Source organism: Aptenodytes forsteri, unplaced genomic scaffold (assembly GCF_000699145.1).
Source record: "Aptenodytes forsteri isolate BGI_AS27 unplaced genomic scaffold, ASM69914v1 Scaffold70, whole genome shotgun sequence".
In the NCBI taxonomy this organism is placed as follows: Eukaryota; Metazoa; Chordata; class Aves; order Sphenisciformes; family Spheniscidae; genus Aptenodytes; species Aptenodytes forsteri.
Genome location: NW_008795690.1, coordinates 394,098 through 407,561, shown reverse-complemented (window position 1 = coordinate 407,561; position 13,464 = coordinate 394,098). Strand labels below are relative to the sequence as shown.

Genomic DNA, 13,464 nt, shown 5'->3' with positions numbered 1-13,464 from the left:
ACCAAGTACAGTCAAAAACATTTCAGGCAAAGAAGTAAACCCATGTGTCAAGCAAATAAAACATCCTTTTATTAATCATGTAGATACCAGCTAATCCTTAGAGCCTGCCAGGAATGGGTCCCCTTTTGCTGAATAAATGCAAAGAAGTAAGTAGTTCCCAAAAGACCAGGTCTTTTGAGGTAAAGAAGCTGAGAGGAGAGGGTTGGAGCAAACAGCCAGTGGGCGCAGGCCAGCAGCTGTCTGGCTTGGACTACAGAAAGTTCTCTGTAGCTGATGGTTCCTCCTCTGTCCCTGCTCCAGCTGCCTCACCAGGTCAAGTTTTGCATTTTGCAGTTGAGAATAGGTGTCTGAAGGTGTTTCTCTCAAGTTAGCAGTAACCCTTCCACTCTGTCATTTCTTTCTAGTGTTCAGTAGATTTAGGGCCAAAGTGTGTGAGGTGCAGAACGATTCAGAGAAAGGCATTAGACCCTTCTGCAGGTCTAACTCTGAGGCCTTCCTTTAAAGACCAGGAGACAAGGTCCTTGGGAGTTCACTAGGATGGAACGTGACAATGCCATGGTGTGCCACCTGCCATGCACAACCTTAAAACGAGGCTGAGCGTGTTAGTATTTAGGTTGCTGCTGCAGTCGTGCCTAGAGTTTGAGTGTTGGCCACTCCTCTTTCTGGTTTCCCCTTGGTGGCAGAGGGTCAAAGAAAGCCTTGTGTATTTGTAGGTGCAGGATGCTAAACAAAGTTAATCCCACCTGGTCTTGATCTCTGTCTTCTGGGCAGCTGTAACTGCACAAGTGTTGAGCTACTGTGTGAAACCCTATGCCCACTTTTTGTGCCTTTCTCCTGATTTCTTCGATTTTCATTCATTGGTGTAGCTTCCTAACCACTTTGCAATGGAGGGGCAAGCCTTAGCTGGTTTCCCCATGTACATCCTTCCAAGGAATGTTGTCAATTAGAAGGAGAAACCAAAGCAGCCACTTTATTTTCCAGTGTTTTGCCTCCTCCCTGTTTGCCTGCTACTAAAGGATTCAAGTAGCAAAGCTCATGGAGGTAGATATAAGCCCAGGGACTTTAGAGGGTGAATGGTCTGTATTTTTGTACAGCAGAATGTAAATTTTGGATGGTGTGTACTCCTGAAAACATTTTGGTATCTAAATATTGAGGCACAGTTCTTTCAGTGAGACTGTCAGGAGGAGGTAGGTTCAGTACCGGTTTTACAGATAAGCTATTTTTTATTACAGAAAATGCTGTGATTTGAAATCAAAGTAGCAGTATGATTCCCTGTTCTATGTTCTAATAACATGTCTCTAACAAAAAAAGAATAGCGGAGAATTTAGCTCAGGTAGGGTAGTACTAAGACCAGGGATTAGAATAACCCAAATAATTAAAGAACTGTTTAATTGGAAACTAATAGCTAGGGTATTTGCCATAGCAGATCTTATTACTGGCAGTTGTTTCTGTTATTAAGTTGAGCAGAGCTGTGCTTAGGAACATATGCAAATTCAAAATTTGCAACTTCACAGATTACTACTTTTTGTTCATGACAGTTCTGCAACTTCTTTAGAATTCAGATCTATTTTTGTTTGCTACTATTTTGAATACTGCTTTAGAGTAATTGTCACTGTATTCAACTAGGATTAAAATTTATTATACCTAAAGAAAATAATTGTAACTGTTACTAATATTTATTCCTTCCAAGTTAAGTACAAGGTTCTCATTCACATGCAGTGGGTGTTTTTTGGCATGCAAGTCATTTGAGTTTTATTTTATGTAGTCCAGAGTTGTACTTAGTAGAACACCATGTGGGCACACTTGCCTGTTGTGCTGTATAAAAACAGTAGCTAATTTTGATGAATTTTTAGAAAGAAATTGGACTGTAAACTGGACCTTTTGACAATAACACAACAGGGAAGGGTGTGAGAGCACAATCTATTTTACAGTTTGTATAATTTCAAAATGCCCATATGAATTATTCCCATTCAGATTGTCATGTTTTAGGCAGAGTGCTGATGATCATTATTAATCTGCTGTAATATCTGAAGCAAAACAATTATTCTCAGAAATAAAACACTAGTGAGTGAAGTTGAAGATTTTATACCAATTCCTCTGAAGAACAAATGCTTTCAGGGCATGTTGTAACCAGTACTTGATATTCACAAATCCTGTTGAATGACACCCCAGTATTATTTTTCCCCCCTTGCAGTTAAGAATGTGTTATTGTGTTCCAGACACATTGGAAAGTAAATCTTGTCAATATATGTTTTAAAAAGCTATTTGTAGTCTGCTCTCCTCAATTGAATGGAGTTGGCTGTATTTTTCTTGCTAGCATTGATGTTCATAAGTAATTTTCCCTTTGAACACCAGCTCTCTGAGACTGACCCAGAAAAGGTAGTATAGCTTTCTGTGGTAAGTTAATTCCGTTTTTGTCAGTATAAATGGTTAACGCATCAGCCACCACTTAGGAAATAAAAGCTGAAGCAACTAAAGGATGCACAGACAATGCTGACAATCAAGTTGCAATCCTTGATTCTTGCAAGATATTATTAAATAAAAACGGTGTCATGGATTACTGGAGTTCTCATTGTTGGACATGTAACCTAACCTTGCCCAGAACAGCAGTAACCTACGGCAAGAGGTGAAAGAAAAAGGCAATATTTTCTGTCAAATTCAGCAGATTCTCTAGTCCCTCTGTGCAAGCAGCAATCTGTTGAAATGCAAGATCTCAGACTGCGAGTCTCACTGCAAACCTTCTGGGAGCTGCTCTTCCCGCTTGTGACTAACGCACAGGAGCTGACCCATGCATACAGTGACCACTGCAACGTTAGGAAGACTAAAATAACACTGAGTTATTTCCAAGTGTATAAAACCAGGCACTTTAAAACAGTTGGGCCTTTCTGCCCTGAAGTCCCTCTCGTGTGGAGGTCTCTGAGCAGCCCTTCTGGGGGCAGTGTCTGCAGGAGCTGCCGTGGTTCGGGGGCAAACCTGCAGCTTTCCAGCCCGGCTGCACACATGGGTTTTTCCACTACTTCCAGTGGTTCTTCAAAGGTGCTGCTTGTACAAAGCAAATACATTTCAAAGTCTTTACAGACTTAGAGCCTAAAGTGGCTGCAGTTTTTTAGCCTTTCTCTGGTGAATGGTTTTTGGTTTAAGGCTATTTTAAAAAGAAATCCTTTTTTCCTAATTGTAACAGGTTGTAATATTGTAACATTGTACAATCCTGATTTTAACAGTGACTTTGGGGGAAATAACCAGCTTTTATGTGGTCTGATGTGCATGGATTTTCTCCCAGTTCAGTATTCAGGAAATGCACTCGTTCTACATTGTAATTTGAGTTGAAGTACAAAGTTCGTGAGTCCTCCGATCTTGACACTGCATCAGCCGCAGCTGTCAGAGTGCAAACCTGCTAGACATAGATTATGCTGTTTGCCCTGAATCTTATCTAAACAGAGTCTTTTCTAAGCTTCAAATATTGATAAGCTTCCACATCGCAATCACTCCCTCCAAGTGCCTCCCTCCTTCCCCCAGTCTTTTTTTCTCTTCTTTTCAACGTACACCTATTTGGAAGGAATGTGCAGTAAAATTCATAGTGTCTGCCAGCGCTGCTCAATCCCAATGCTATATCTTTCCAGACATGGAAAAAAATCCCTCCTCTTGCTCCACATCTGCATCTATTCAAATTGCTTTTCTTAAGGTTTCAGCATGGCAGACTGTTACCTTGATGTTGCCTCTGACATGTTACAGATCATCATATGCAGGGTTTATAATGGGGAGGATGGGTTTACCACTAAAACTAATGTGATACTGATGCAAAAGAAATATTGCAATACAGCTGAATAGCGCAACACTATTCAGCCTTTTGAAGAAGAGGTCCGAATTCTGGAGACAATGGGGAGTCATCTCTGTTTCCCTTCAGTAACTCCTGCTCCTGTCAGGCAGGTGCATCTTACTGGGGGATTGAGGGATGGTTTTTGAAGGAGGCCATCCTGGTTTGGACCTATGGCACTGGAGCTCACGGCACAGAGCAGGCTGAAGTCTAGTAATCCCTGCAGTCAGAACTGCAGGTATCTGACACTGCAGCAAATTCAGTATAGTTTCCATCGCTTTTTTAGCACGGGAAAGTTAACAGGCTCTTCTCATCATACGGCAGCCAGTTGCAGCCATGCCACCACTGTAAAATACAGCCTAAAATTGCATCCCTGAATTAAGCATCCATATAGCCATCTAATGCTGACTCTGTGAGGCTTATCTGTGTAGTTATCTACACGGTATATGAAGCTTTGAACAGCTTCACTGTTGCCCAAATTTTGTCAGTGTTTGAGTACAGCATTTTGGTTTCTCACTCTCTGATTCCACACCCCATTGCAAAGCTGCCTTACCTGGTGCTACAAGAAACCAAGCTCAAAAACTGAGCAGCTACTGAATATTTCATCTAGTGGGCCAAAAGGAAAGCATGAAAATCAGAAATACAACAAATTATTTTCTAGCACCCAAATGAAGAGGAAAGAAAGAATTAGGTTTAGTATTTAAATGATGTTTTGGTTTGTTTTTTTAAACTGTGTTTGATTGGAATTTTTAAGGACCTATTGTATTATGTCTGATATGGTCACTGTGTGTTGGCAGATTTTAATCTGTTCCAGTGGTTTGCTGGCAGGACAGGGATTGCGTCTTATGTCTGCATTTCAGTGGCACTGCCAGGGGACATCGGGCCTTTTGCCCTTGTCTGTGGACACTCAGAAATGAAATGTAACTTAACCTTAGCACAATTTGGGGAGAAGTTACTACAACCTTGCCATACTATTTTTTTTTTAGTAAGATTGTGACATCTGTGCTGGCAAAAATACCCCACCCTACAACAACAAAAAAACTCTGCTAAATCATTTGTGGTTTAATCATTGTCACATTACAACCACAAAGTACCCTAAGTAGCGGCCAAAACAATCCTGCTAGGCCTTTTCAGAGCACTTTCCAACCAAAGTGGCTAAATACCATGCAGTAATTCTAAATTACTTTTGTATGCTGTTTCTACTTTATGTTCTTGAATAGCTTCTAATAAAACGTCGGAAAATAATCACTGGAATGAAAATACCAGTGCGTTAACAGCAACTGAGGAACAGTTTATAGTGTGAAGTGTTACAACAACTCATCTTTTTAATTCTACTGTTTAAAAAGTTATGGTGTGTTTGTTAAAAGATAGGGATGCTTTTGATTTCTAGTTTCACTAGAAGCAGGTTTGTTTGGGGTTTTTTTTGGAAAAAAATCTTCCCTATCAATAGTGCTATCAAAGAGATCACAGATTATTGCGGAGATCCTTATATGATGTTTCTGAGTCCCTAAAACATGATTTTTTATCTGAAATTTGGTGGTTTTGGCAAACAGATAATTAGAGAGGAAATATTTTCAAGGCAGTAAAACAATACCTATTTTATCTTTTTCTTTTCTGTCACACTAGTATCTAAGAATATCAGATAACATTCAGGTTGATGGGAATAAATTTTTAAAAAACCCTTGTAGTAAACTTAATGCCTTAAGTTTGCCATTTTTGAATACAATACTTCACACGTCTGCAAACCTCTGCTGTACTGTTAGCATAGTATCTGGAAACTAATAGCCTCTGTAGTTATATATTGTTTAATTAATCCATGATCTGTCACACTTCATTATTGGACACATCCACTGTCTGGTTGTTTCTGTGTAGTTCACTCTGTATCTCAAGGGATGTCGAACACTTTGGTTGGTGTAAAACGTGCTTTTTGTCCTGGCTTCTCGCCCAAGCACATGCTGCATGGCAGGTAACGAGTCACAACCTAACGAGCCTTGGTAACTGAGCTTTCCTGGGGAGCCAGTTGCTGGTTCAGTGACCTGTATTACCCAGTATCTCGTTTGGCAGAGAATTAAGAATGGAGCAGACACATCATCAGCAGATTTTCCTGAGTGCAGACTCATTTTGGTACAAGCTGTCAAAGTCCAAGGACCCTCCAATCTAGCTTTCTAAACCTCATCTGTCAGTGGAGTATAATTGGTTTATAAATTGGCTTAAAGATAATAATGGAACTAACCTTTTTACACAAAAAGCATGTCTGCAACTATGATAAACTTCTCCAAAGCTTAAAAATAATAGTCCTGAATAATGTATCAGTGAAACATCCTAGTAGGTGATTGGTGGTTGGAGGTTAGTGCAGGCTGGTGTTGCAAAACAGTCAGCTGTTGCAGTAACTCACATAACTGATGTTAGAGCCACTTCTATGGAAGTTGTTTTGTTGTGGTTTTTAGTTGTTTTTTAACTGCTTTTTCTCGCTACAAGAATGCTAATATGGTGTTTGACTTCTGCTGCGTCAGCTTGTGGCAGGTAACAGAGCTCTCCACCGGACCACGGTCAATCCAAAAAACTGAAGTGCCTGAACATCAAGTAACCTCCATGAATTAAGGATTCTTTGTACAAAATGTTGTTCATTCAGTTTTGTTTAGTTGGTTGTTTTTCTGGGCGTCTGCAAATGCTGTCCTGTTCAGTAGATTGTTCCGTGGCTGTGTGCAGAGAGGCTTCTTTATTATCGTTTCCTTTAACATGCTAAAGTTATCCACACATAGATGTGTGCACAGACATCTGAGCAGAATATAGACATCTCTGTGCTTTAACACAGGGATTCACGTATCCTCACTGCAAATCCTTCTGGCACATCCAGATTGTTGAATTGCACATGATGTGAGAGTACCAAAAAATTCTGTTCATGTCTTTCCTAGTCAAGTTAGCTGTGATATTTAATTTAATCCTTATTTAATCCTTCCTTCTCTGCTTCTTGCAATTATTGGAAGTTCAGTATGCACATAAGAAAAATAGATGGGCAGAATTTGAGGACTTTTGCTCTTAGAGTATACTTACTAGTTAACTTAAATGAGAGTTGAGTGCAGACATGCCAGCCAGTCCAAGGGACAGCTAGGTTTGCATGGGCCGTTGTATTATAAAGATCCCCATTGCCAGATAAACCTAGCACAATTTTAGGTTTAAAATAAATTTGAGGAGTTGTATATCTCTGTTTGCTGTATGTTAAGTGTGTACAACATATGAACATGCTTTATGTATAAAATATACTAAGATCTTTCTTGAATTAAGATGGCTTCCTTTCTTCAGTAGATTGTGTTCTGTACTTTTAAGTAATTGCCTTATTACTGTAAAGTAGTTGTTTCTTTTAACAAAGTTGATGTTTTTGAGATTATAAGGATACTAGGAAATGTTTGAAGATTTGCATTTAGATCCTCTTTCTTTGTCAAATTGCCTGCTTAAAAAAAGGGGGGGAAACCTGTTTGTACCCTATTATTAAAGTTTGTTCCTAGAATGATGGGAATCAGCTCATATCAAACAAGACAAGGATATCACCATTTTTTTAAGTGAAGACCAGTAAGGTCACTCCACTTAGTTCACTGTCTCTAGTCAGCTCAAAAATACCCTCATATTTTGTTGTAGCACACTAGTAATAGTCTGTGTATGTATGACTCTACAATGCTTGTAGGTTTGGAGGGGGGTGCAAAATGCCACCACGCTGTAGTCATAGTAGAATAAAATGTGAAGCCAGACAATAGTATAGAAAATGCAACCTATCTATAAACCTTTTATTTTTAATTAAGACTATTTGAACACCTATTTACTTGTAAAAAGATTTGTACTATTTAGCAGGGCACCTCCAGCAGTAGTTTAATTTCCCTCCAGACAGAGCTGTCCCAGTGCTATCTGCAGCTTCTGCAGCATGCATGAGAGAGCTGGAGCTGAGTACTTCCCATCTCTAGCAAAACTGATGGCACTGTCTAGGAGATAAAAGAGTGGTCCAGAGTCGTTTTGCTGGGCTCTGTCCGAAGCGCTGCCCTTGTTCCAAGAGAGAGCCCAAAGCTGCAGATTTTCCATCCAGCCTCATTATTTATTTCTCAGTAGAGCTTTTTGTTGTCCTTAGTCTCTAATGAAATAGATAAGATGAATAAAAACCAAAACAGATAGACAACACGGAGCTCTGGGTGGGAGGAGGAGAGGGAAAATAGTAATGTTTTTTCTCAATGAGAGAAAAAGAAAAAAGTAGAGGGGAGGGAAGGAGGGGCTCTAATGGATTTGCTCAGTGCCCAGAAATACTCAGGATTTACAACCACAGCAATCTTTTCAGTTAGGGCAGTAGTGTCATTCATTTGCTGTATTAAACTTCTGCAGACAAATGGATATGTGGTTTTGGTGTTTTCATTTCTGATCAGTTTAATCCTTGTATCTCTTCCTTAGTTTGATAAAGGTTGTTGTATCTCTGTGAGTGGAGTCTGTGGGTTTGGATTGAGACGAATAGTTACCAGCGCAGCTGTAGAGGGAAGCTCTATTACAAACAGCAGGCACCTCATCTTCAGTTCTTCTCTCAGGCACCTCATCTTAAGTTGATTCAGAGCATCCGGGATATGGTTGTGTTTTGTCTTACAGCAACAGAGTTCTGACCTTCATTTATATCAAAAGAGGATGAGGCTTCAAATAGTTGACCAGGGTCAGACGTTACATGTGGCTTTACAGTCATGGGGATGAAAATAGAAGACTTGTAGTAATATTCAGCTAAGAAATCATGGAAGAGATCTCAAAAGAACATCTAGTGTCCCCAGAAAGAATATTAAAGACTTTTAGAGCAGTTAGAGTTGACTGCAAAGTGCAGAAGCTGAACTGGGAGTTACACACAGAAATTCTGTATTCCCACAACCACAAAATAAACAGGAAACCAACTGTGATTCAGTAATACTTCCAGTTTGGTATCAGTAATATCAGCACGATAGATTGCAGTGATTTCAATTTATCATGCAATAGATTGGAGCCTATTGTGAGATAGCTCTGAAACATAGATGAATCTAGAGAAGGGAAAATTGCAATACAATCAATGTTTAAAAAGATAAAAAGATAAATTCTTGTATAATTATGTTGAACGTAGTTGTCAAAGAACAACTGGTTATAGTTGTATTAATTCTTACTGAAGGAAGAATCTAAATTCCTTTTTAAAGGAGGGAAAAAACAAAACCAGCACATTTTGAACAGGAAGACTGCACATATATTGTGGATGAGCATCATGCACCTGGGCACTGTTGGCTTTTGTGAGGAAACAGCAACCGAGAGTTCGTCCAGCGTATTGTGCCGCACACCTCTGTCTTGTGGTCTTGCTTGGGCAAGGAGGGTGCTTCTTCAGCTGCATGCATGCAACAGGATAAAAAGTTTGAACTCTGAGTAACCTGGTGGGGAAAGGGAGGCTGCCTGTTAACTAACTTCACGCTGAGCTGATTACCAGTCAGTGTTAATGGGAGAGTAAAGGTGTATTGGTTTCTGTGTCGACAATGTGCAAGACGGAGCAGCCACTTGCTCTGCAGTTTGTTTCTGACCTTTATATCAGAGCCATATAAGACAACTGAATTTTATTTAAGCACTCCCATAAGATGATTTTATTTCAGCCTTTGAAGCCTCAGTACTTTCAGCAAAAAGTGCTAATGTAATTATGATATGACATTCATGTTCACAAGACCCTAGACCTGCGTGTTTAACTGGATTAAAGCAAATGGAACTTGATGGGGTTTTGGCCTTAAAAATTGCTCGGTTTTTATTTATTTAATCATGCCAAAATTGAACAAGGAAAATATTCTTCTACTGTACCTTAGCCCTAGTTGTCTTGACTCTGCAACCGCTCTGTTGATGATGACTCAAAGCCATGGTGAACTAATTAAGACAGTACTGTGTTACTAACAAAAGAGCTGCTTTCTTCCTCCCTCCTCCTCCCAACAGTTTGTCAAACAAAATTGTATCCTATACCAAAATAATAGAAATCTAATGTATCCTGGCACTCTGTCTCTAGTCAACCAACAGTATTTTGTAATGCTGTTTTAGTACGTGCATTAGAGGACTTGTGTTTTACACAGCCCATTAACACAAGGGAATCATTAATTTCTGGAGAATGTCTTTGCCAGAAAGATGTGGGCTTTAAATCTTCTACATACATAGGAAAGTACTGTCCATCTCAAATGTTCTAAACGGTTATGATCATTATTGAAAATAATAGGGATAGTAACATTTTATGCTCTGCATTTTAAATGACTGCATTTTACAGTTGACATTCTTTTAGAAAACTCACTGATACATTTGCATCTGCATAGACATGCTTAGATACAGTTTTTCATGTGGATCTGGATTATAAGGTGCTGCTGTTTCTCTTCTTTGTAGTTTTCTGTGCTTCGCATGCATGTTAAGATAATTTTGTCTTGTTTAAAGTATTTTTGTGCTAATGTAGTTGCTCTTTCCACCTTTGTTTTTTATATAAACAAGGGGCACACGTGTTACATCTGCTTTTTGAAAGTTGTCTTTAAAAACTTTTAGCAATAGTTAACTCAGCTGTTTGTTTCTGCTCTCTAAGGGGTCGCCTGGCCTGATATGCACCGTCTGGCTGACAGAGTCCATCTGGAGGAGTTGACTAAAATTGGCATTCTGAAAGGCAATGTAGATGACATGGTGAAGGTTCATCTGGGTGCAATATTTATGCCACACGGACTTGGACATCTACTTGGAATCGATGTGCATGACGTTGGAGGCTACCCAGAGGTTAGTGTTAGTCCATTCTCAACTGCCTTGCAGATTAACCCCTCTCAATTCGATCAGCATTTCTCTTAGTTTATGCATGATTAGCCAGTTGCATGTTCTCAGAGGTGGAGCAGATGTGCATTTAAGTTGTCTTTTTCTGGATGTGGTATTTTATGCAGTTTACTTTAAGGGAATCTATTAGTTCATTAAAACATAAATTGCTTATGGGGAGAATTCAACTGATGCCGCCCTTTGGGCATTCTTAATCTGTTCAATTTCTACATACATTGTGTTGTTCTTCCATGAGTCACTGCTGTAACATATATTACTCAAGCATACCCTATGCTGTGACAGAGAGCATCTGTCTCTCTACCCGAGACCTGTAGTGGGAAGACTCACTTGCTCCATTCTAGATGTGAGACAGCTGTGGGAGCCCACTGCTGCACCTGGGCTAGTAAATCCCGATGGCTGTGTCATATGGAAACAAGCTGGCTCATATTCCTGTCTTGAACTTTGATCTCCAGTGTCAACATGGGCACCAATGCAGATGTGTTGTCCTGGAATGAGAACAGAAAGAAAAAATCCATCAAGTCTTCCAAATGTGAAAACCTCTTGCATTCTGAGTTTCTGCAGAAAACACAGAACGATTACCTTTTTCCTTGAATTAACGTGCCCCTGTACTCGGCACTGGTGAGGCCGCACCTCGAATACCGTGTTCAGTTTTGGGCCTCTCACTACAAGAAGGACGTCGAGGTGCTGGAGCGTGTCCAGAGAAGGGCAACGAGGCTGGTGAATGGTCTGGAGAACAAGTCTTATGAGGAGCGGCTGAGGGAACTGGGGTTGTTTAGCCTGGAGAAAAGGAGGCTCAGGGGAGACCTCATCGCTCTCTACAACTCCCTGAAAGGAGGTTGTAGCGAGGTGGGTGTCAGTCTCTTCTCCCAAGTAGCTAGTGATAGGACGAGAGGAAATGGCCTCAAGTTGCGGCAGGGGAGGTTTAGATTGGACGTGAGGAAAAATTTCTTTACTGAAAGAGTGGTTAAACATTGGAACAGGCTGCCCAGGGAAGTGGTTGAGTCCCCATCCCTGGAGGTATTTAAAAGACGAGTAGATGAGGCACTTAGGGACATGGTTTAGTGGGTGGTGGTGTTGGGTTGACTGTTGGACTCGATCATCTTAGAGGTCTTTTCCAACCTCAATGATTCTATGATTCTATGACTGTGGTCTGAAAGCAGAATGGGTAAAATTCTGTAACCAATGAATGGTAAGATGTTTGCAATGATACTAACAAAAAAAAAACCTCTAAGAGGAATTGAACTTAAGGTTTGAATAAAGAAAGGAAGTTTACAGCAGCTTCAGAAAGATTTCAGAAGGATTTTCTGTGTGTTATGTTTTGGTTATTTGAGGCTACCTCTTTAAGGATTTTCAATATGAAATTTCAGTATGAAAATGGATCATTTGCCTTCTCTTTTATGTAAGATGTTCTTTTACAAGAACCTGAAAAAGAAACTAAGAACTATTTAGGTAAGGTTTAAGCATATTTTGGAGCTTGTTCATGTTGGGTGGACAGGCTACATAACAGCTGCTATGACTGGGTTCACTTTTGCAGACAGGGAAGAAACAGTATATAATATTTGAGGGTACTTGTTATGTTCACAATATATAATTATTGTTGAGACACAATACTGTGATGACAATGTATTGGCATCAGCCAATAACTTGTATGTAATAAAAATGAAACAAAAATCAAAAGCAACCCTATTCTGTTTTTAAGGTTTCTTCGCTCACTAATACAGAAAGGATGGATGTTTCCCCCTCTGTCTCTCCCAAGTGCATTCTTTCTGTGTACAAATAGAGGCACTCAGCAAAGCACAAGGGATGTGATTACTTGGAGAGTTCATGGACTTCAAAATCCAGGACCCCGATGTTGCATGCCTTCGCTTAGACTGTTTTCGCTTGTGTTGTGAATAACCTTTCTGAATTTGGTGGACTTACGTAAACTGGAGCACATGTTCAAGACTTGGTAGGGTAAAGAGATAACTAAATTTTAGGAACAAGTAAGAAGAATTGTGAGAGTGAAAAGTACCAGGCTTGGGTTTTATTTAGAAACTGTATGCTTTGAAGGTTGGAGCAAGTACCTTAATTTCAAGGGAGATTTCTAGAACTGATTTTTTGGGGAGCATAGAGCAACGGACCCTATACACCTTCCATCTCTCAGCAGGTTTCAGTAGTGTGGCATATGAGCTACAGAATCAGTTTTTTGTAACTAATTTTTATTTACATATGACCAAATTTACAACTGTTAATTATCCAGTGTATTTTATAATTTAAGGGTCGTTTTTCTGAAAGCAGACCAATCTATCCACAGTTTTGAAAGAGCAACCTGTTATAGATAAAAATGGGTTTAGGGATTGTATTGTCAAATGAGTTAGGCTCTCCACTTTCATGCTTAACGTGTAAAAATACCAGAGCTCTATGCAGATAGAGAATTATATACCTGCAAATGGCCAAGAAGGCCAATGGCATCCTGGCCTGTATCAGAAATAGTGTGGCCAGCAGGAGTAGGGAAGTGATCGTGCCCCTGTATTGGCACTGGGTGAGGCCACACCTCGAATACTGTGTTCAGTTTTGGGCCCCCCACTACAAGAAGGACGTTGAGGTGTTAGAGCGTGTCCAAAGAAAAGCAACGAAGCTGGTGAGAGGTCTAGAGAACAAGTCTTATGAGGAGCGGCTGAGGGAACTGGGACTGTTTAGCCTGGAGAAAAGGAGGCTCAGGGGAGACCTCATCACTCTCTACAACTACCTGAAAGGAGGTTGTAGCGAGGTGGGTGTTGGTCTCTTCCCCCAAGTAACTAGCGATAGGACGAGAGGAAATGGCCTCAAGTTGCGCCAGGGGAAGTTTAGATTGGATG

The 13,464-nt window shown here is 40.1% G+C and overlaps 1 protein-coding gene across 1 annotated transcript in view; it reads left to right on the top strand.

The window, feature by feature from the left end:
* PEPD (peptidase D) overlaps positions 1-13,464 on the top strand; it is a 143,809-nt gene that overhangs the window by 111,709 nt on the left and 18,636 nt on the right. The window contains exon 14 of the mRNA XM_009282865.1: positions 10,392-10,576. Within this exon, the coding sequence (XP_009281140.1) occupies positions 10,392-10,576 (185 nt within the window). The remainder of the gene's footprint in view (positions 1-10,391; positions 10,577-13,464) is intronic.